Here is a 24074-nt window from a genome sequence, read left to right on the forward strand (position 1 = left end):
ACCCAAGCCCATATTTTTAGCTTCCTGGAACGTGGCAATCCGATCCTAATTTTTGTTGGAACGTGGAAACTGATCCAAAGTTAGCTTGCCGGAACATGGTAATACGATCCTAAGTTATGTGAGAACATGGAAACTGATCCAAAGTTATCTTATTGAAACATGGCAATTCGATCCCCAATCACAAACCAAAATCACAAATACAAGTACATAATCAAGATCATACAACAAAAGGTGATTCATGGCATACAATTATTTGTTTATACTCATTAACATAGTGAGTGATCAACAATACAACATTTGCATACATACATGAATTATAATGAAACAATAATAAACATATATTACACCAACATGAAATCACAACCATCACCTTCCTCGAATCAAAGTTTTAATCCCCTAAGGCACTTGAATCTTCCCTTTCCAGATTCTTTCCGCTTGTTCTAGGTCTACAACAATTAATATATGCAAGGATCAACAAGCAAAGGTCTAATTATTTGGATTCCTACAGACCCAATAACCCTAGACCAAACCCAAGATCATAATACCAAAATTTGGTTTTTTCCCAACATAATTCTTAGATCAAAACCCTTCTCCATCAATGATAACCCAAGAAAATAGGTTCTATGGATCGAAAAACGGATTTGTGAAGTTAACACCTTACCTTTAGCCTAAAAAATAATGAAAACTATTAAAAACTCGTCTGGGATCGCCTCCTTAGTCCTAAGAAAAGTACCAAATACAGTAATTTTAGGTTTTATTACAGACTTCACAACGCATCTGGCCCGCTCCAGCAGACCCATCCCGCTGCTCCGGCGCCACTCTAGCAGATAGAGTCCCGCTCTAGCGACCCTGATGGAGGCAAAATGTACACCTTCATAAAAAGATCATTTCGAGAGTTCTACTCGCCTAAATAAGATTCCATAAGTGGTACGGGTTCCTTATCGTCTTATCTTTCAACTCATGTAATAAAATTCACGATTAAATCTCTTATTCATTACTAGATTTTTCTTACACCTTAATGAATCTAGTTTCTTCCAGCTCTGGACTAGGTTGGGTCATTTCAGGTTACTACGAAAGAGCTTTCTGACTCCAATTCTTCTTCCTTGACTTTTCCATACGGACAGAATCATGTTGTTATAATCGATCTCAAGGAGGAGGATTCTACCCCTTTGTCATTCAATTGTACAATTAGAACATTGAGAAAGTTCAAATGACAACAATCATGAATGATAACTTCATATATGAGATGTCTGTCTTGTCATGTAATTAATTTTAAATTTAAGAAAGCAAACAATATAAGCAAGTCATCATTTCCTCTAAGTAGCTAATCTTGGTGGTTGGGGAAGAGCTTTGTGACTTACATTGAGCCGTGAAATGAAAAAAAGATATGACTTACTAGAAAACTCTTATTGAGAGAGAAACTATGGTTGAGATGTTAGCTTGTAGCATCTTTTTTAGGATTGCAATAAGTTGTGAAGTAACTCTTTGGTGCACATAATTCATGGGGTATTACTTGGATGGACATTGTTTCTAGAGTATGCATCAATTAGGCTATAATCTCTTGAACACAACTTCATAGTAACATGATTATATTTCATATGTGAAACCCTTTTCATGGATACCGTCCATGGTGCATCGACATAATTATGAGGTGTATTGGACTCACGATGTGCCCCTAATAATATGATGTGTGAAATTTATAACCACACAAATCAAGCTCAATAAGTTGATGGACCTCTCAAATTGCATATGTTTCCATCCCATCCATGGAAAGGGTTGATGAATTATAATCATGTCACCAGAGAAGATGCCTTTGAGAAAATATGGTTCTCTAAGTGATGCATACCCTGCAAATCATGTACACCCAAGTAGTGTCGAATGAACTATCGTGACAGCAACAACAACTTCTTGGTGATGTGAACATCAAGCAGATTGCATAGTTTGGTAGCCAATTTAATAATAAAACACATGATTCTCTTAATCTGCAGAAGAAGCAAGAAAATGTCAGTGAGTGAGTGAGCGAACATTTGAAATGCTTAGTTATCAACAATGAAAATTAAGAAGAGAAGAAAATCTTTGATTTTTATGATGTTTTCCTTACATACATAAAGATAGGGTTAAATACGTTGTTTCTTAGTTAGTACTAACTTGGATATTCCAGGAATTTTCTTTCTTCTCATAATCTTTTCAAATACTTTTAGAATGTTTTGAGTTGTTAATTATTGTGAATTACAATACTTTTCATGGAGTTTTTAAATGTTTTTATCGATTGGAACAACATATTAATATTTTATATTTCAATTATAGAAATTAAGGAGATAAAACAAAACCTACAAAATCTTAGATGTTTTCTTTGGTTAACTGTCATTATTTTCTTGACAAAAGTAAAAAAAATTATTAATGTATCCTAATAATGTAATGCATGAAGATAAAAGTAAATAGATGAGATAGTCTCTAGAATAATTAACTAGTCATTACTTATTTTCATATAAAAGAAGTGTTGTCAATTTGTGTTTGAAAAAATAGAATTACTGAGTTTGACAAAACTTTGCAAAAACACGAAGTAACCAAAGTTTACTGAATTAGTACGAAAGATGAAAAGTAGTTCAGAAAAAATAAAATCACTAACATACCAGAATCTGGAAAATTTGAACAGAAAAAGACCAAGTCCACTGAATTCATAGTGTCCCCTTAAGGAAATTAGTCCCCTCTAGTATCCGAGGTTTGATTTGGAATATGTCCTCCCTGGATAAAATGATTTCAATCACCAGTATATAGATACCAAAAATCTTGGTGTCAGCGAACCACTCAATAGCAGTGAAGTACACGAAGAAATTTTTGTGCAAAAGAAGAAGAAAAAATTAGAAAATTAGTAAGGAAAAATTTTGAAGAATAAATAGTATTTATAGGCAAAAGGAACAGATTCTGAAAGGTTGCAGACCTTTCAGAATCAAGAAGACCATTAATGAAAGTTCGCAACCTTTCAAATGGTCCTGGCTATTCCATAAAGTTGCAATATTTCAGAACAGACATTTCCAAATGGTGGGAAATTCAAATAAAACTGGAAAAAATTAACTAAAATAGGTCGCGCAGATCCGAGTCGGGTCGAGTTATTCAACTAAAAAGTTAAAACATTTCGGTTAATCTCAACTAAATAATTGAAAACGTTTCTGTTATCAACTATTTAATTGAAAACGTTTTGGTCATTTAATTTAATTTAATTAATTAAATAAATAATTAATTAAATAATTAAAACAAACTTTGTCCAAAAATAATCTCTCAATCGATCATTTTCCAAAGCCGAAGCCGAGCGACGACTACGTCTACGCGGGGGTGTCCCTCTTTCCACACCAATGAGGGACAAATGACTTTTCATTAAAGCATAAGAGGACTTTTCAAGTTTCCAACTTTTCAAGTTCCCAACTTTTCAAGTTTTTCTCTTTTCATCTTCCCTCCATTTCACATTAATTCTTTCTACATACCCAACAAGAAGTACATACATGAACCCAGTTCAACTAATATAAGCATAAAAATATCACAAATATATATTAAACAAGTAACTAGAATAGTATTTGATAATCTTTATCAAACAAATAAGAATGCCAGTAATATTATTAAATTTTGACGTACATCTCAAAAATAAAATCAAAATAACTTAAGAATAATTGATGAAAAACTGCTTATTGATAAGTAGAACTATTCCAAAAAGTTTCATTTATGTTATACTGAATTGATCAATTGTATTGTCGTTATGATATGACTTCTTTTGAAAAAATGATTGGACTTATCTATGTTATCTATATCCTTATCCATATAATTAACCTATGAGAGCAATAAAATAAACTAAAAATGAATAATTTTAGAGATCTCCCGTGTTAAGTAGATGTGCATCTTGAATGTTCCTTTTTTTGTTTGACAAGAACTTCTTGATCAAATTAAGAACTTCAATAATTCTATCTTGACTTAGTCCTATCTTTTTTTTAAATTTTTTGTATTTGTAATTTTTAAACATATTTTGAGTTCTTGATATAGACTAGAATATTTAGGAAACCTCATTTTCTTCTGATAAGAGGAGAACAAAAGAGTGGTCTTAATCCAATCCATCTATTTCTACCTAAACCTAGCATATATCTATCTAAAAAACTAAAAAAATATTTTAATATTCAATAAAATATATGAATATTCCTCAAACAACATGAGAGACAATATTTTTCACATTTCTCATCTATTTAAACAAAAATTAGTCAAAACGCAAACGTAAGGGAATCTATTCTACGCTAAACATAAGATTGACTCAATTCTTTTACATTTTCCAAGTACTTACAGAATTTTTATAATCAAAAATAGGAGAAATCTTATCATGTATAACTCTTCTCACATTTACAAATAGGGCCTAAAACATTGGTCTAGGCCTCAAAAATACTATCCATGCTTTGAAATTACACCCATGAATCCAAATGGAATACACTAGTATATATGCTTTACAACCAAGTAGATCTCTAATTTGTGAAATAAATAAAGTTTTATTCAAGAATTATTTCTTCAATGATAAATCAATTTAAACAAATCAAGATCTAATTTTTTTATTTCTCAGATCATTGAAAACAGAAAAGTCAACCTTAACATGGATTATATCATACAATACATCAAACTTAAACTCAAATATCTGACTAATTTTATTTTAAAATTTTATTTCCATAAATAATCACTGAAGATGATGAAACTCAGTGTGTGAAAGTGAACTCAGGAGCAAAACTTTTTCATCTCAAGCTTCAAAAACAAATTTTAAATCTAACTTTAACACCTATTGGTAATAACCATATAAACATAACAAACACTTCTACATTTTTATAAATAATAATAATAATTAAGAATGCCAAAAAAGTTTATAAATGAAACAATCAACAAATTTCTTTTTCACGCATAGATGGTTTCCATTTACAAAACATCAAGAGCACAAACCATTGTACCGGAGAGCACAACTAAGGGAAAAAGGTCAGTTGCACGAAATAACAAAAATAGAAAAGCACAAAGAAAAGAGTATTTTGTATTGTTACCTGATGGCCAAGGAACCATGATGATCAACTTAAAAACATTGATGTTATGTAAAATGAGGACATGGAGTTTCTTGTTCAACCGAAGTGCAAATATTTTGTAGGTGTCGAGGCCGTTTGGAAAAATGAAGAGTGTGGACAGAAATAAAAATCCTACTCTTAAGGAAGACATTAAAGGAGAGGGAGCGGACCGGGTGAGCTGGTCTCCTATATCCATGTAATGTTGCTTTGATTTTGACATTAGGCCCAAATGAATTTTTCTTTTATGTTTACATTTTCACTAGAGTTATTAAAAAAGGTCCGACAAAATTTCAATTTGAAAAAATAAAGTTCTTTTTCATAGGTCATATGAAGCAATTAACTGATTTTTTTGGTTAGCAACTCAGTTGTAAAACTAAGATTTCACATTAAAACACAAAGAAATAATTTTTATATATTTTTAATAAAGGATAAATTGGAAAAATGAGAATAAGATCGAACTTAAGCCTCAAATGTATTTGAAAATCACACACACACGCACGCACGCACGCACGCACGCGCGCACGCACACGCACACACACACACATTTTTGTAATATTTTCCTTTCCTTGCAAATAAAAAACAAAAGTCTTATCGAAAAATCACAATTATTTTGCGGTTTCCAATTTTACCAAGTATAATCTACTAAAAAAATAAAATTTGATACAACGGTAAAAAGAGGAAGTATCATAGAACTGGATAAAAGTTCTAAATTATCTAATCTAAGAAGGAAAAAAAAGGTATTATAAATTTAAGATTGATAAAACAATGCAACAAAAAAAAAAGATTAATAAAAATAATAACTCAAAAATATAAAACCTACAAAAATAATCAATGCACATTAACCATTTAATGAAATTAGGAAAAATAACACAGAAAGTTTCTGATAAACCAACGGAAAAAAAGTTTGAAAAAATTTATATTTGAAAACAACAAAAATAAGGAAGAGACAAAAGAGAAAAGGAATACTTATAATACCTCAGAAAAAATGGTATTGAAAATGGAAAAACTATAGAAGGAATAAAGAAAAAGTGAAGAGTAGGTGATGAATTTATAGTGACAAAGTGAAAAATATCAAGGCTGAAATATTTGGATAGATTTTCTCCGATTCTAACGAGGATATTATAGGTCAATATTTAGTAAATCAATTATATATATTTTCTATATGTTTATTATAATATTTTCTAAAATGATGTGAAATGGCGTTTAGACATGAAATAGGTGATATTTGAAAGAGAAAAAAAGTAGTTTATAAAGTTAAAGAAAAAGGTATTTGAAGGTTGAAGTTGTGTCTGGACATAAAAACATTGTGTAAGTCTCATGAGTGAAATTGAAAAGGAAATGATATTTGAAGATTGGATGGTGTCAAAAAAATAGGTATCCATACTCAACCAACTAAGCTACCAACATTTTCCTATTTTTTAGGGATAAAACACAAGTACCCCAAGACTATAACTAAGATCCCAAGAATAAACTTTAACTAAACTAAGGTCTTATCCACCACGCCACCCCCCTTCCCCCCAAAAAAATCCATTTTCTTTTTGTAATTTTATACTTTTTAGCTTACATGACACATTTCATGACTCCACGTAGTTGAGACACGTCGGAGATTTGAATGCCATATAAGCTAAAAAATATATAAAAAAAATTAGGTCGGCAGTAATGGAGACTTAGTCTAATTATGGTGTTTTTTGAGATTTCATTCATAGTCTAGAGATATTTCTACATTATCTCTATTTTTTATGACATTGAAATGTGTGAATACTTAAAAATTATAAAATATTTGAGTCAATGATATATCCAGCATAGATTAAATTCTCCTTCCATGTTTTCGTGATTCAAGATCAAATTCTCCTTCCATGTTTTCGTGATTCATTGTTTTAAATAGATGAAATATGTGAAAAAAGATGTCTTATTTCTAATTGCTTGAAGAATGTCCATTTGTATTATTTATCTAGCATAGATCAAATTCTCCTTTCAAGTATTGCTTAAATTTGTGCCACATGACTCATATAAATTATAATTGAGGTAAATAAATACTCTCTCCGTAATAAAGGATGATCCTATTTTCTTATTGATCTGTTTAATAAAGAAAGATATCTTTTTTTTTTTATAATATTTAAATTTTAACTTTTCACGTAACATGTTAGCACAAGATTAAAGTATATTTTGGAACATTAGATTTAGAACTTATGGATAGCCATTTCTCAAGAAGCCAACAATGGGCTTCTACTTGTCTTAATCCGAATTTGATTCCTTCTTTTATGTTACTTGTTTCAGTTTCATTTGCATATGAAGAAACCTTACCCCAGAACACGAACCAGGTTCGTGTAAGTTGCTTTTAAGTAAAGACAGAGTAAAGACACAAACACTTATTGAATTAAAAACCTTCCTCACTCAAGGAAGGAAAAACCTCGTTTTATTAATTCAACTATAAGATTTTGTGATTACAACTCAATAATCAAAAAGTCTTATCTCTACTACTCCCTCGATTGACTCCAATCGATCTCTCCAAAAGGTCAAACCCACCTTTTGTTACAACTCTCACTAACACTCAACCCTACAAAGAGCCAAACCCACCCTTTGTACAATAAACTGTAAATTACAATTAAGAACAAAAACAAGACAAATAGTTCTACACGATAAAACCTTCTCACTCAAGAATGTTTTAAACGTAGTAATCCTATCAACCTTGAAGACTTCAATTTGATGAATAATTCTCCCTTGTTCTCTGCGTGAAGTCGTGGAATTCTTCTCTAGCATCGTGCTCTTCTTATAGAGTTTCTTTTGCCTTGTACACTCCTTATCAGATAAGGTAAGGAAGTTATTGTTGAACAAGGATTCCCTTTTAAAGTACAATCCTTATTATATACAACTTCCTTCCTTAATAATATATTTAAGGTTTTCCTTATTTGTATCAACTTATACCTTTAATATATTATTTTTGGCTTTGACAAATAACTCTATTTTCTTGATTACATGGCTGACCCATTTTACTCGATCTTGGACTCGAGCTTGGCTTCTTTTGCTGCGTACATTTGCTACTGATTATTTGCGCTTCTTGTCTATCATCAAAACATGAATTATCGATTCTATCATATTCTATCATATTCCCCCTTTTTGATGAAGACAAACAAATCTTTCTGTGTGATGCATGCGCAAATACTCTTCCCCCTTTTGACAAATCAAAAAGAGTCCAACAGCGGCTAAACAAACCCAATCAACATCCATAGCAACAATATAATCCTAGCCAGTTGAGCATAATAAGTTTAAACAACTAAGAGAACCAGGTTCAAACAAGATGCTTTTTCAATGTGAAGGTTGACCAGGCTTAGTTGAAGCAGAAGCCAGCATATCCAGAACTCTGTCAACTCTTGCATTGTTAGCAAGTTGCTGCTGCACCAACTGATCCTTCAACCTGTGTATTTCAGCATTTGAGGAATCAAGCTCAGCACGTAACTTCTGGTTGTCTGATTCAAGAGAGGCGTTCTTTTCTTCAGCTACTTTAAGTTCCCTAAGTAACTGAGCAACAGGACCAGATGTACGTGGAGACGCAGTTGCAACCTGCTCCGACTCCATGGGAATGCCACAATCAGCAAGAATGGTATGAGTGAACATATCTGCACGAGTTAAAATCCTGCCTTCTTCCAATGGTACTTCAAATGCATCAAACACTCTAGTTAACAGATTTCCAAAAACTTCAATTCTTTGTCATCCATCAAAACTACAAACTTCAAGTTTTCTCATTCCCCAAGAATTTCCCCCTTTTTGAAGATGACAACCTATGCATATGTCTATCCACATTATATAATTTCCCCCTTTTGGTATCATTGAAAACCAATAACCAAAGAACTCGAATAACATTCAATGAGTGCAATATCATTTTTAACTCATAGCCACTTGGGCAACACTTTCAAGTACACTTCTGCTAACAAAATGGTTAGTTAATCTGAGGATATTAGTCATCTTAAACTCATACACAATTAAGATCTTCAATGAGAAACGAAATAAACAAATATGTACCAGTTTATGCCCTTAATCAAAAGCATATAATATCATGAGTATGAGACAGACATAAGCACATCAAAGAGTCAAAAAGAGTATAAAATTTGAGGATAAGGATTGGGACAAAGATTACTAAAGTGAGGAAGAAATGGATGTTTACTGCCATTGATAAATTTTTCATATGCCCATTGTGCACCAGCTTCTTTACTCTGATCTGTTTTCTTAGAATGTGAAATTTCATCAAGAGAAACATGAGGTACATCATCACCTTTTTTTTTTTTAAACTCTAATCCGTAACATTTTCATTCCTCCATGATTTTTTTTTATAGCCTTTTTCTTGATGACAACTTTGAAGGAGTACCAACTACTAGTAAGAGATTCATCACATTTTGGTGCACAAATAGATGCGTTTATCAATAATGAAAGCAAGCAACAATTTATTTATGTGAGAGTTGTTCCCCCTGAGAGATAGACAGGTTATACACTTGGAACGGGTGAAATATCAATTTGGAGTTTGTGAACCTGGTTCAGATGTGGGTGGTAAAGCAAGGTTCCCCCTAAATTAAAGCATGAGTGACTTCAATACTGAGATTTTCATCATTAGAGCAGTTTGAGATTGAACGATGCTTATTGTCAAAGAGGGTTCTTGGTGATCTTTAAGAAAGTTGAATTTTTTTATGATCAACCAGGTTCATTAGTGCTTATGTTTGACCCAAACTCAGGAAATTAATGCATTGAAAAAGGATGGTACATACCTGAGTATTACAGAGAAACCAGGTTCCCTTTTTTTTGTGTTTCTCCATGATTTACTTAATGGTGTTAGCAAAGAGTAGAGATAACATCCGCAGATTTTCTAAACATTGTTTGAGATGCGATTTGAGTGTGTACCTGTTACAGTACGAGGTTGAGTTAGCAGATATTCATTGTATAATCACTCAAGCGTAAGATTATTCGTTTACTAGCCAATTATTAAAGGAAATCATGATAATGCATCAACTTGTTTCGATAAGACCATGCTTTGACTGATTTTTCTCAAGTTCTTCATATTCAAGGCCTTCATGAGAATGTCGCATCATCATATTCTCCTAGATCAAATGAATCTCAAGCTGATTCACAGAGAACCAACCCTTGTCAATTTTCAATACCTTCCAATGAATAACAAGGACCATGTTCACACAACGAAGTTCCCCCTAAAGGTGTGCCATACTCTTACTGTCCCGATTGCTCTAATATTCCCCCAATCTCCAGAACCATAGATTAGTAGTAATTCATGTTGCAGGTGCATCAATGATTGTTAGCTGTGAACCAGGTTCATATGCAGTGTTCCCTAAATTTGCATCATCAAAGATGTTTGATATCATGTCACTTTCTTCAACTTTTTTTTTTTCATCCTTTTCAAGGAATAAACTGTCTCCTTGAAAATCAAAGAGCGAGAGGAAATTTTCTACCATTTTTAGCACATGTTTGGAGCATGCACTATTCATGTACCAAGTTGGCCTTTTCCCTCTCACCTTCACCTGAAACACTAGTCAAAGATTAGTCTTGGGAACCCAGATTAGCTTGGGCCCCTTTATGTGAGTAAAAGGATGAATAAGATTTCTTCTAGCCCATAAAGGCAAATAAGAAAACCTTTTATTTGGAGCATTTTTATTTCGAACCAGGTTCTTAGCCGTATCAGTCTTTTCCTTTTTGGTGAACTTAACATTTTTCTGAAAAGCCTCAAATAAAGCTTTACATTGATTCTTTAAATGACCTGAGTTTCCACAATGAGTGCATAAACTTTTAGACATGTGAATAGTGTGTGACACAAGATTATTCTGTTTTTTAAAACCTATCCCACTTCGACTAGTGGTTTGCTTTTCTTGAATCTGAGTTAAAATTTCAGAGGACCTGGTCCATCTAAGATTTCTTTCCAGATCCAGTTTGGTATGATCAAGATTTTCTTGTAACAACCTATTCCTTTCTGTTAAAGCTTGATATTTTATGGTTAACAATTTTATTTTTTCTTCTAGAGCTAATTGAAGTTCACTAGCAGAGTTTTTGCCCTTGTGACTTAACTCTGAGATTTTAATCTGTTCTTTTAATTTATTTTGAAGAAAGTGATTGTGTTTCTCAAGATTGTCATTGACTTCTCTTAAAGATGCATAGTTTTCCATCACTTGTTCTCTTTCAGAATTGACAGACTGATATGCATCTATAAGAGTACTCAATAAAGACTCTAGTTCCTTTTTAGAATATGATTCAATATTTACTTTGATGTGATGAAAACTTACCTTGCTTTGTTTGTCATCTTCTTCATCATCTTCAGAATCTGTTTCAGCAATGAGTGCAAGAAAATCATATTTATTTGATTGTTCTATTGCAAGTAGTGACTGATTTTCGAACCCTCCATCCTCAAATTCTTCTTCAGATAAGTCCCCCATAGCGGCAAAGGCTCTTCTCGTTGAAAGATCCGCTTCTTGATTGGTCATTCTTCTGTTTGTGGGAATGTACTTATCATTCTTGATGTCTTTGACCTTCTCAAAGTTTGCCTTTTTCTGCTCTAAAGCCCAAAGTGGACAGAATTTGATGAAGTGATCTGGGCTCCCACATTTATGACAAACCTGGTCTTTAGTGTTTTCAGATGGTTTTTGAGAAGTTTTCTTTTGAAAGGTCTGCCCTCTCTTTAGCATTCTGGTGAACCTTTTGGTTATGAGGGCAATATTTTCATCTTCAAAATCATCTGATGCATTTTTATTTAGAACCAGGTTCCTTTCCTTCCTTTTTCCTCCAATTTCCTTTTCTTGGTTTTTCTTGAGTTCGTATGTGATGAGATTACCAATCAACTCATCCATGGCCAGTGAGTCTAGGTCGCGGGCTTCAGTGATAGCCTCGACTTTACTTTCCCAAGTTTCAGGAAGGACACTCAAGAGTTTCCTTACTGCCTTTCCATTAGGAACTATCTCTCCCAAGGAGTACATCTCATTAATGATGGAGGTGAACCTGGTGTGCATATCTTGAATAGTCTCCCCTTCTGCCATCCTGAACAGCTCATATTGCCTGTTCAAGTTATCAATTTTGGACTTCTTGACTTGCGTTGTTCCTTCATGAGCGGTTTGTAGTGTTTCCCATATGGCTTTGGCATCTTGACAGGACGAGATTCGATTGTATTCGTCTGGTCCTATGCCACAGATCAAAATTTTCTTGGCTTTGGCATTGTTTTGGATTGCAAGCTTGTCTTCAACATTCCATTCTTTTCTTTCCTTTGGGATTTTGGTGATTCCATCAGTTGCGGTTTTCATAGGTATGGTTGGGCCATCTAGAATTACTCCCCATAGATCAGGGTTTTCGCCAATAAGATGGTCCATCATACGATTTTTCCACCATCCATAATATTTGCCATTGAACAGTGGTGGTCGTGTTTGTGAAGCTCCCTCTTGTGGGGTAGGTGGTGCTGCCATTGAGTCTTTTCAAGGTGTGAATCTTTTAACGAAAAGACCTGCTCTGATACCAATTGAAGAAACCTTACCCCAGAACACGAACCAGGTTCGTGTAAGTTGCTTTTAAGTAAAGACAGAGTAAAGACACAAACACTTATTGAATTAAAAACCTTCCTCACTCAAGGAAGGAAAAACCTCGTTTTATTAATTCAACTATAAGATTTTGTGATTACAACTCAATAATCAAAAAGTCTTATCTCTACTACTCCCTCGATTGACTCCAATCGATCTCTCCAAAAGGCCAAACCCACCTTTTGTTACAACTCTTACTAACACTCAACCCTACAAAGAGCCAAACCCACCCTTTGTACAATAAAGTGTAAATTACAATCAAAACAAAAACAAGACAAATAGTTCTACTCGATAAAACCTTCTCACTCAAGAATGTTTTAAACGTAGCAATCCTATCAACCTTGAAGAGTTCAATTTGATGAATAATTCTCCCTTGTTCTCTGCGTGAAGTCGTATCTTTCTTCCTCTGCCTCGTGCTCTTTTTATAGAGTTTCTTTTGCCTTGTACACTCCTTATCAGATAAGGTAAGGAAGTTATTGTTGAACAAGAATTCCCTTTTAAAGTACAATCCTTATTATATACAACTTCCTTCCTTAATAATATATTTAAGGTTTTCCTTATTTGTATCAACTTATACCTTTAATATATTATTTTTGGCTTTGACAAATAACTCTATTTTCTTGATTACTCGGCTGACCCATTTTACTCGATCTTGGACTCGAGCTTGGCTTCTTTTGCTGCGTACATTTGCTACTATTATTTGCGCTTCTTGTCTATCATCAAAACATGAATTATCGATTCTATCATATTCTATCAGCATATTTAACCCCTTTTTATTACTTTTGATTGCAGAGCTTTCTTGGGAATTTTTGCTGCAACAACTAAAGTTTCAGGCCTTGTACAAGACTAACACCTTGCATTTCCCAAATGGGTTTTTCCAAGTTCAATTTTTTGATTTTTTCGAATTCCTCTATATGTTCCAATATGATAATCATAGCTTAGAAAGGGACGAATTCGGAGAATTTGATAAAATGTAGGTTGAGATCAGCTAAGAAATCACATAATATAGCTTAGGCTTATGATGTTTCTTGATGTAGCATTTTTGTAAGGTGAAATGTAGTTTTGAGATATTCAATTTTGCATTTCAATTGATGGGTCAATTAGAATTTTGATACTTCAAGTATATATTTCATTTCATTTGGAGAGATTCGTATTGGTTTACTGTAGGTATCTTCAGATTTTGTGCTTCTGTTTGTCTTCGTATCTAATTACTGATACACTGAATACTGTGGAAATTCTTGTGTTGAGATTTGGTAAAAAGAAATGTTGCAATGACCAATGACTGCGTGAACAACTCATTTATTTATATACCATTCATCCCAATGACATCTTCCTTTTCAACGTCTAGTTGAACATATATTGCAATAAAGGAATGGTTTATTGCTCGGGAAAAACAAAAACTATACTAGCTCTATAGGATATAATGGAGTTCCGTTAACAGAAATTTCTTGTTTCCAAGTGCTGCTGCCTGTCCAAGTGAACTTCCTCCACTTCTTAGTGCTTTAAAAGCTTCAGCTGAAGAAAATGCTGCAAGTTTTCATTTTCCTGGCCATAACAGAGGACAAGCAGCACCATCATTGTTGACTCAGCTCATTGGTGCAAAACAGTTTCTTCATGATTTGCCTGAGCTTCCGGAACTTGACAATCTTTTTTCACCAGAAGGTCCCATTTTCAAAGCACAAAAACAAGCACCCATACTTTTTGGAGCATCGGAAATATGGTTCCTTGTTGGCGGTAGTACATGTGGAATTCACGCGGCCATTATGGCTACTTGTTCACCTGGAGAAACTCGTATTCTCCCACGGAATTCTCATATCTCAGCCATATCTGCTATGGTATTGTCTGGTCCACTCCCAAAGTATATCGTCCCTGAATATGATTTCAAATGGGATGTTGCTGGTGGCATCACTCCATCACAGGAAAGAACAACATCCTGACATTCATCTTTATCAAAGTTGTCTTTATGTAAGAATTAAATTATCTTGAATGCATAAGGGGAACAATTTTTTAGGTGAAACTATGCAAACTAGTGATAAAGTTATAAAAGTGTTAAAAAGCCTATTACACTTGTATCCAACTTCATGTAGGTGAATGATGCAATCAAAAAGCTAGAAATGGAAGGCCGAAAAGCAGCAGCCCTTTTGGTCGTCTCCCCTACCTATCATGGTATACGCAGCAGCATGGATGATATTTGTCATATTTTTCATTCGTATAATATCCCCGTAACTGTCGAGAGGCTCATGGGGCCCATTTAGGATTTCATCCAGGGTTACCTAGCTCATCCCTCAGCCAAGGAACTGATCTTGCTGTACAGTCTACTCACAAAGTTTTGTGTTCGCTTACGCAATCATCTATGTTGCACATGCAAGGAAATCTTGTAGATAGAGAAAGAATCAGCAAAAGCCTACAAATGCTTCAAAGTAGTAGCCCTAGTTATCTTCTTTTAGCATCTCTGGATTCCTCCAGGGCCCAATTAATTGAAAATAGAGAGGCTGTTATTGACAAAGCAATGGACTTGGCTCTGGAAGCAAGAAGCTTGATCAGTAAAATTCGTGGAATCTCAATCCTCGAGTTACCAAGTTTCTGTAGTTTTTTCAAGATCGGCCCATTGAGGCTCACCATTGGTGTATGGCAATTAGGTCTTTCAGGTTTTGAAGCAGATGATATATTGTGCAATGATGTTGGTTGTTTGTGAACCAAATCATTTACTTTGGCATTTAATTTAGGGACTCAAAGAAATCATGTCCTTCGGCTTGTAGCTGGTCTAAACCATCTATCAGAAACTTCTCACTTTCCTCAACCTGTGAAAGAAGTAAATCATTTTGTTTGCCTGGATGATCTTAGATTAAACATGAGCTCTAGAGAGGCCTTCTTTGCTACGAACGTAAAGTCAGTATAAGAGATAGCCTCGGTAAAATTTGTGGAGAGCTTATTTGTCCTTATCCACCGGGTATTCCAGTTCTAATTCCTGATGAGATCATCACAGAAGAAGCATTGGATTATCTCTTGGAGATCAGAAGCAAGGGTGCTGTTATTACCGGAGCAGCTTATTACTCCCTATCATCTTTTGTTGTATGTTTTACCTAAGCATTCTTCCATCACCTTAAGTAAGTAGTTCATGTACAAATGTGAGTGACTTTGGTGTTAGACCACCCTGCATTTGGCATTAGAGATCTTAAGCCTTTCCTATATTGCAGGCAGCGGTTTTGGGTATATTTTGGGTTCAAAAGCAACTTCAATCAGAGCTTTCAATGGGAAATGGTAACTCAAAGGCACCTCAATGAGACTATTATGTGGACACGGCTACTCTAGGTTTTGTTTTTTGATAAATCAAAGACATTCATGTTGTCTCTATGAATGCTCGTCTCAACATTGATATCTGAGGGTCCCACATTCTTCTTTTCCTCATTGTATGTATCTCTGGTCAAAAGAAGGTGCGCGTATTTCTCTATCAGTAAAGCAAGAGGTAGGGGTTTACAGCAGCATGGGGAAACAAGATGATCCTATACATGCAGGTGAAGCAAGAGAAACACCGGCAAGCTATTACTCATTAGATGTCATTTCCAATGGAAACTCTAGTTGATCATCTAAAACCAACATGATCTTTAGTATATACTATTCCACTTTTGGGGACTGTTATCTATTTTGCTTCTAGGTTGAGTTAATAAACCTTGTATTCATTGGGGTGGCTGATAAATTGTTTTGGAAAAGCAGTGGAACAGTGAGAATATGTAACAACACATATTATTTTCTTCTGTTGCAAGCTGGGAAGATCAAAATTTGCATGTACTTTGTATTCTTATTCTATTTCTTTTTCATTTTGATGATAGAAACATGACATAGTCATTAAGGGGTCATTTGAATGTGAAGAAGTTAATCCCAGATTAAGTTATTCCATCATATGTATGGGATAAACTTATCTTAGCTACATTGTTATATTTTATACCTCGCACTTAATGACTCTTACGTTTTAAGAAATGTTATTGAAATTGTTACAAAATGATGATAATCCTCGAAAAGATGGAAAGTGAAGTAAGAATCTAGATAAATAATTTTTGGAGATTTTTTAAAACGGGCTTCTTACATAAATGTACAGGTGACAAAAAAATCAACAAAATAGTTACATTAATATGCAATGTATTAATATTGTATAAGTAGTTATGTCATGTTTCGATAGTGTATAAATAATGTATAACAATGTATATATGATATAGGAAAAATGACCTAAAATACCCCTCAACTTTATGATTTAGAGTTGATGTACCCTCTTGTTACAAAAGTGACTCACATATGTCCTTACGGTTACAAAACTGGCTCATATATAGCCTATAATTACAGAAGTTGCTCCCAGATACCCTTTTTATCTAATGGAATTTTTATTTTCAATACATATTTTTGATTTCTTATTTTCTAAAAAAAATCAATATAATTTATTACACATGATTTTTTCGTTTTACTTCTTCAATTCAACAGCTAATTGGAATCTTAAATATCTCTCTTATAAATCTATTTGTTTATCGTTAATTGAATTTATTATTCTTATTAAATTTTTCTTTCATTTTTATGTAATAATATGAGAAGTAAAAAGAAAAAAAATGTGAATGGAACAGAGAAGAAGATTTTAAAAAATCCAAAACTAATTTATATATAAATGATTAGTTATATTATCAGAAAATGTATTTATCTATTAGACTTTTTATCTATTTTTAACACAATTATATTATTAATTATTAATTATTAATAAATGATTAGTTATATCTTCCTATAAATCTTTTTACTTAAACTATTTTAAAAGCCCTTGCCAATTTAAATCTTTTGTACTTTAAATTATTTTAAAAGCCTAACAATCATCTCATTTTATTTTCTGTAATGAACTTAAATCATATTATATTATAAGTGGGAAGCTCCAAGATGTAAAGTTGAATTACCATTTTATCCCTATACTAAATAAAAATATTATATTCATATTTGATTATTTAATTTTTGAAAAATATTGAGCAGTAAACATTTTTTACTATTAATGAATTGAGAATATTTGAAGAGTTATGAAAATTAAATAATCTAAATGTTAAAGACAATGAAGAGACAAATGTTAGTTAATGAGAGCAAATATGTAGAGATTTAAGTTGCACATTAACTAAAATATAGAAGCAGTTACCTTTACATTGCTAGAATCTTAAAAGTTGTAGATTTCAATACAATGAATCTCATAATTAATATATTAATACATGTTATTTTCAATGATAAATACATGAAAAGAAGCTAAAGGGACTAATTAATCATTTAAAATGAAAGTATTATATAAAGCCAAGAATAATTTTCATTTTCCTCAAGTCCCCTCTCCATTTTTATGGGCTCTAAAGAAGAGTATATCATTTTTCTGAGCAGTTTTTTCTCAATCAATGTCAAAGTTAAAGGCTATTAAAATACACTATGAACATTATTGGTGTGCAAGAATTTCAGCTATGGATGTTGTTGGATTCGTCAAAGAAATTTCTTAGTGAAGAATACACTCATGACACTTATTATTTAATTTCCTTGCTAGGGCTTAATATGTGCAACACACGACATTAATTTTACGGTAAAAAATTTCTATATGTTACTGATTTTACACATTTCATTAACGTAGCACATAACATTTCACTTATTCATTTAAATATTGTAGTTATATAGTTTTTTGAATTTTGAATCTTAGAAACAAAAACACCATATAGGATGCTTATCAATTTTAAGAACATGTAATTTGTATTTTCTATTTTATAACACATAATATAACTTAAAAATATTGCTAATATACAATCTTCACAAAAAAAATTTTATTTATATGGCCACACGCGCGTGGCGCGTACCCAGAAGCTAGTTATTTTAAAAGCCTAACAATCACCTCATTTAATTTTCTATAATGAACTATGAACATTTGCTTTCCTACGATTAGTGTAGTTAATTACGTAAAAAATGCTTACAAAATTTCGTTCAAAAAATCCCACCCAACTAATTGCAATGCATATATATATATATATGCATTGCAATTAGTTGGGNTATATATATATATATATATATATATATATATATATATAACACAATTATATTATAAATTACTAAGCATCCTATGTGGCACCTCTCTGTGACAAGTATTTTGTTTATTGTTATTCTCACTTTTTTTGAATTTTTCTTCATATTTCTTCTAATAATTTAATAAAAAAAAGAAATAAATATGTTAAATATATTAGTGGCAGTTCATTTTAAATACCCAGTAATATAGTACATATATATTAGAAATTAAAAGGTAAATAAATAGTTGTTGATAACCTATACGAGAGAATGTCAACAATTTTCTCGAATATTTAAAATAGGATATGTTATGAAACTATATAAATTTAGAAGAAGAAGAAAATAGGGAGAAGAGATAACACATCTTATTCATTTTCAAGTATATTTAAGGTTTCATAGATCTTTTACAAATCTTATTTACAATGAAAGAAAACCCTTTATTTATAGGGACAACCTTACTTGGTCCCCAAGTAGGGTTCCTAACCATATCCTACAAGAACTCCACATAATTAGACATTCACTATAACACAAATATGTTTATAACACTCCCCCTTGAATGTCGGTAGATTATGTGCCTCGTTAAACCCTAACTAGATAAAACCCAATGAGAAAAAATCTAGTGAAGGAAAAAGAGTACACATATCTAATAATACGCATTATGGATGTTTCATTAAAAACCTTACAAGGAAAACCAAGTGGGACAAAACCTTGCGAGAAAAAAAGAGTATATCACGTATTAACTCCCCCTCATGAAAACATCAAGAGGCTTGGATCTTCGCTTTACAATCTTGAGCATCATCTTCTTTAAAGTTGTAGTTGGTAGAGACTTGGTGAATAAACCAACAAAAATATTACTTGAACAGACCTCTTGCATGTTGATATCACCATTCTTGGGAGCTTATGATTGTAGAAAAACCTTGACGAAATATGTTTTATTCTATCTGCTTTTATAAATCTTCCCTTCAGGGTCAAAAATTTATGCAAGTTCCTTACTTCAACTTCTTTAAGCAAATAATCTATTGCCAAGAGTTTCAATTCTAGTCATCAACTTACATAATAATACTTGTATATGCTATATGCATTTTGAATCTATTTAATCCTTATGAGGATGATAAATAAGTTTTCCAAAAACTTGTATATGCTATTGAATTTGAACCCATTGGATATTTTCATATGAAATTTGTCAAGTAACAACATTTAATATTAGATGTATGAAATCTTCTAGTGCCTAGATTGCAAGTCAAATAAGCTTTGCGCTTACCAAGATGCATCATTCCACTTTTCACTTGATAATTATTTCTACACAAGCATGCTTTAATAGATATAGAATTCATATCCTCATATCTTTTACAATATTGCACGCTATTGTATTAAATAAATCGTCAACAATATACCATTTAGCATTGATTCACAATAGGACATAACTTACGAGATCTCATCACTTCATTATCTTTAGATAGCTATCCCTCTCATGAGGTTTTATAAAGTGTTATGTAGTAAGATCTTCAAGAGCACATTGTATCCTTATTATGATCATTTTGATTCTTTGATCCTCCCCCTTTTTCAAGGATTATTTTATTTATAATTGATTAGTCTATCATGCTTCATGCATGTCATAGACTTTATCCTTAAGAAACATTCAATAGGAGTATTTACAACTCTTAGTCTCCCCCTTATGTTAGACAAACTAACATATATCTCAATCTTTTAGAGAATCTATCTTTGTGCATCAATGTATATTCATTGATTATATACCACATATCAAAATAATCAGATGAAAAATATTTGATCCCGACCATAGATCAATTGAAAGAATTTGATCATAATTTATCAGTCTGATGCGTACAATTTTTTTTGTATGCAATATCGTATTTCATAACGACATATGAAGCTTTATTTTCATAAACAATAATTTTACTATTTGAGACATTTAGTGTCATATCATCTTGAGTATTTATCAATATTATCAAGATAAATTGTCTTGATTACATGTTCTGAAATTGTGCTCTTAACTCAATTATTTTTGCACACACAATTTTGTGAATGTCAAACTATATGTTGACAACAAACGTACATGTGATTATCTTATAAATGCATATTTTTATCATACACATGATAGGTATGATAGGTAAACGGATCCATATTCACCTTTTATACTTTTCAGAATTTAGGGATTTAGTCCCAACTTTAGTTGATCAAATCAACTTTATCACGAGAACAAACAACGTAAAGAATTCTTGAAGAATCTTCTAGTTTTTCAATGTATGTCCATTACTCAGTATGCACAACTTTGGGATGACCAAATTATTCATGCCAACTAATAAAATTATTAATACTCGTAAACTCCAAGTTTACTACGTCATGTGCCTTTTGCTTTAGTAAATTTCTGATTTATTATTATATGAGCAAATTTCAATTTTATTAATCCAAGAGTAATTTTCATATTTATTTCTTCTCAATTACTTCACCCTTTAGGTGAGTCGTGATTCCATCATGGAATGAACTAATCTGAAGAAAATTGTGCATGTAACATATTATTTGTGCCAACATTTTTGCAAATATCAAGTTGCGAGATAATAATAGGCACACATCAGATCATATAGAAGAAACATTTATTAGGACCATTAAATGTCTAAACAATCCACTAGGTGGATGACTAGGTCCACAAATATTTGTATACGTTCCTAGAACACAGAGAATTCAATCTCAACTTTCGTTTATGATGGTTTCACAATTAGCTAGCCTTGCTAACAAGTAGTACAAAAGAATTCACCATTTAAAAGAATTTCTAGTTTCTTCCATGGATGTCCATTTTAATTTTCCATAATTCGTCTACACATTATAGCCTAACAATGTCTCAGACAATCGTGTCAAACTAAGAAAGTATTGGAATTAGTAAACTTCTTATTTACCATAAAATGTGTCTCAATTGCATTAATTCTTGTCCAATACAAGCCCGAAGATAAAACATGAAACTTTTCTACAAATACATGTCTTCTTAGAGACATGTTTGGTGGTACCACATCATTCACCAAGGTCGCAATCTTTCTCATGCCTAGCATGGTGGCTTACACCTTATTCCCTTTAAAAAATAAATTTATATTTTTAGCATTTATTAAAAGTTCTCATTCTTGATGAATGAAACACAAACATGTGCATATCAAATTATGATAGCTTTAGTACCTCATTATATATTTTTGTGCATTATTCAATCACTTGTCTTCTTTTAGACGTAATATGCACGACTATGACATTCACTTTAGGGAATGAAAGCTTTCAATTGAATAGGGTTCATGACTACTTTTCATCAAAAGCATACTTTTTGCTTTGATAGTCAAAATATCATCAATATAGTCCATTGAGACTCAAACTCAACGTTTTATCCATATAAAAGTGTCTTAGGTCATAAATCTATGGGTCTTGAACCCAATATCTTATCATCATGATGCATCAGGACTTTAACCCAATGTCTTACCCTCTTTATGCGATTGGACATAAATCCATCGTGTTATTCTTTTGGTGCGATATAACTTAAATCTATCGTCTTATCCATAATGAGGCTCAACCTCAAACCTTCAAAATACTTGTAATTTTATCACATTTGATGATCATTAATATGATAGTACATTATAATTACACACAAAATTAAGATTATTGATTTATTATAATCAACATTAGTAGTTAATTAATATAGCGTAATAGATCACATACCTCATATAAAGGTTGAATATATATATATTTCACTAAATTGTGCTTATTTAATTATTAGAATAAATTAAGGAATTCTCTTCCTAGTCGATTAAAATTAAACGTATAGAAAGTCGACAAGTCTCTTTACATACTTACTTGAGATGGTACCTCCAAATCTGTTAAATAAATAATTATAACATAAAGATAAATCATACCTTAAAAATATATGAACCTTATTGCATAACTTATACAAGATCTCTTTTGCACTTTTCCCGACTTCTTCATCATTCTTTAAGAATAAAACAATTGTGCTGATAACGTGTTATGAAACTATATAAATTTAGAAAAAGAAGAAAGTATGGAGAAGAGATAAGACGTCTTATTCATCTTCAAGTATATTCAAGGTTTCATAGATCTTTCACAAATCTTCTTTACAATGAAGGAAAACCCTTTATTTATAGGGAAAACCTTACTTGGTCCCCAAGTAGGATTCCTAACCATATCCTACAAAGACTCCACATAATTAGACATTCACTATAACACAAATATGTTTATAACAGGATAGATAATTACAAATCATTTTTAAAATATGGTTAAAGTTATTCACCAACTGATATTAATGTGTTCATTATTGACGGAGTAGTAGAAAATTCATGGTTTGATTATCTCCTTTCTCGATTTTTCAATTCTTTTTATGATTGTCTTCCAAATATCTTCTTTGTTTTAATTATTTTTCTTCCTTCCTTTGCTTTTTCGCTTTCAGGAACATCAAACAAGTTTCATTATACATGCACGTATCAAAGAGAAAAAAATTCAACAACATACCAAATGAATAAAAGAAAAACCGTGAAAGGAAGAAGGATAACAAGCATCAGAAAAGGAAAAACAGAAACAACAAAGCTCCTTCGAAGCAAATTAGAGATGAAAAGAAAAGATCTCAAAATGGATAAAATTTCTCGACTTTAGTGTAAAATAATAGTCGGAGCATTGACGGTAAACATTAGATATCTAAAAATTGAAATTAAGTTTATACAAGAGTTAATCTATATCCTATTTAGTATGATATTCTATATGATGGACTAACTACAAAATGCACCATATTCTTTTTTTTAAAATCAAATATATTATCAATAACTGAGCATATAATTATCTGATTAAAATTCAATGATAAAATAAATAAAACATTGATAATCAAGACAAAACATAAAAGTAAAATTAATAAGAATATTTTTTTAAGTTATTAGAAATCTAAAATATGTTAAGAACCTTATATTTCAAAATAACTGTACCATTCCAAATACATATACATATAAAATAATTCTCAAAATTATTTATAGGGAAAAGGGTCTGATATACCCCTCAACTTTGTCATTTAGAGCTGATATATCCTTTGTTATAAAACTGGCTCAATATGCCCTTACCGTTATACAAACGGCCCGCATATACCCCTGCCGTTACAAAATTGCTGATATATACCCTTCATTTAACGGAAGTTAAAAAGTTAGTTTTAAATTTATATTTATTACTTCTAATTTTTAAAAAAAATTATTTAGGGGTATAATTGATTCTTCTATCAAAGTTCAAGGTATATTTTTTTTTCATGCATAAATTATTTTTTGACTTCTTTTATTATAATTATTTGAATTTCTTATTCTTATTTTATTTTTTTCTTTCATTCCTTAGTTTAAAGAAAAAAAATTAAACT

The 24074-nt window shown here is 31.9% G+C and overlaps 1 protein-coding gene and 1 pseudogene across 1 annotated transcript; one reads left to right on the forward strand and one right to left on the reverse strand.

Annotated features, from left to right (window-relative positions):
- Positions 1–10443: 10443 nt before the first annotated feature.
- LOC107024663 lies at positions 10444–11792 on the reverse strand. Its single transcript, XM_015225654.2, has one exon. The coding sequence runs from the start codon at positions 11747–11749 to the stop codon at positions 10607–10609; it is 1143 nt and encodes a 380-aa protein (XP_015081140.2). The 5' UTR covers positions 11750–11792; the 3' UTR covers positions 10444–10606.
- Positions 11793–13906: 2114 nt separating this feature from the next.
- LOC107025034 lies at positions 13907–15912 on the forward strand (annotated as a pseudogene).
- The last annotated feature ends 8162 nt before the right edge of the window (positions 15913–24074 follow it).

Source organism: Solanum pennellii, chromosome 7 (genome assembly GCF_001406875.1).
Source record: "Solanum pennellii chromosome 7, SPENNV200".
In the NCBI taxonomy this organism is placed as follows: Eukaryota; Viridiplantae; Streptophyta; class Magnoliopsida; order Solanales; family Solanaceae; genus Solanum; species Solanum pennellii.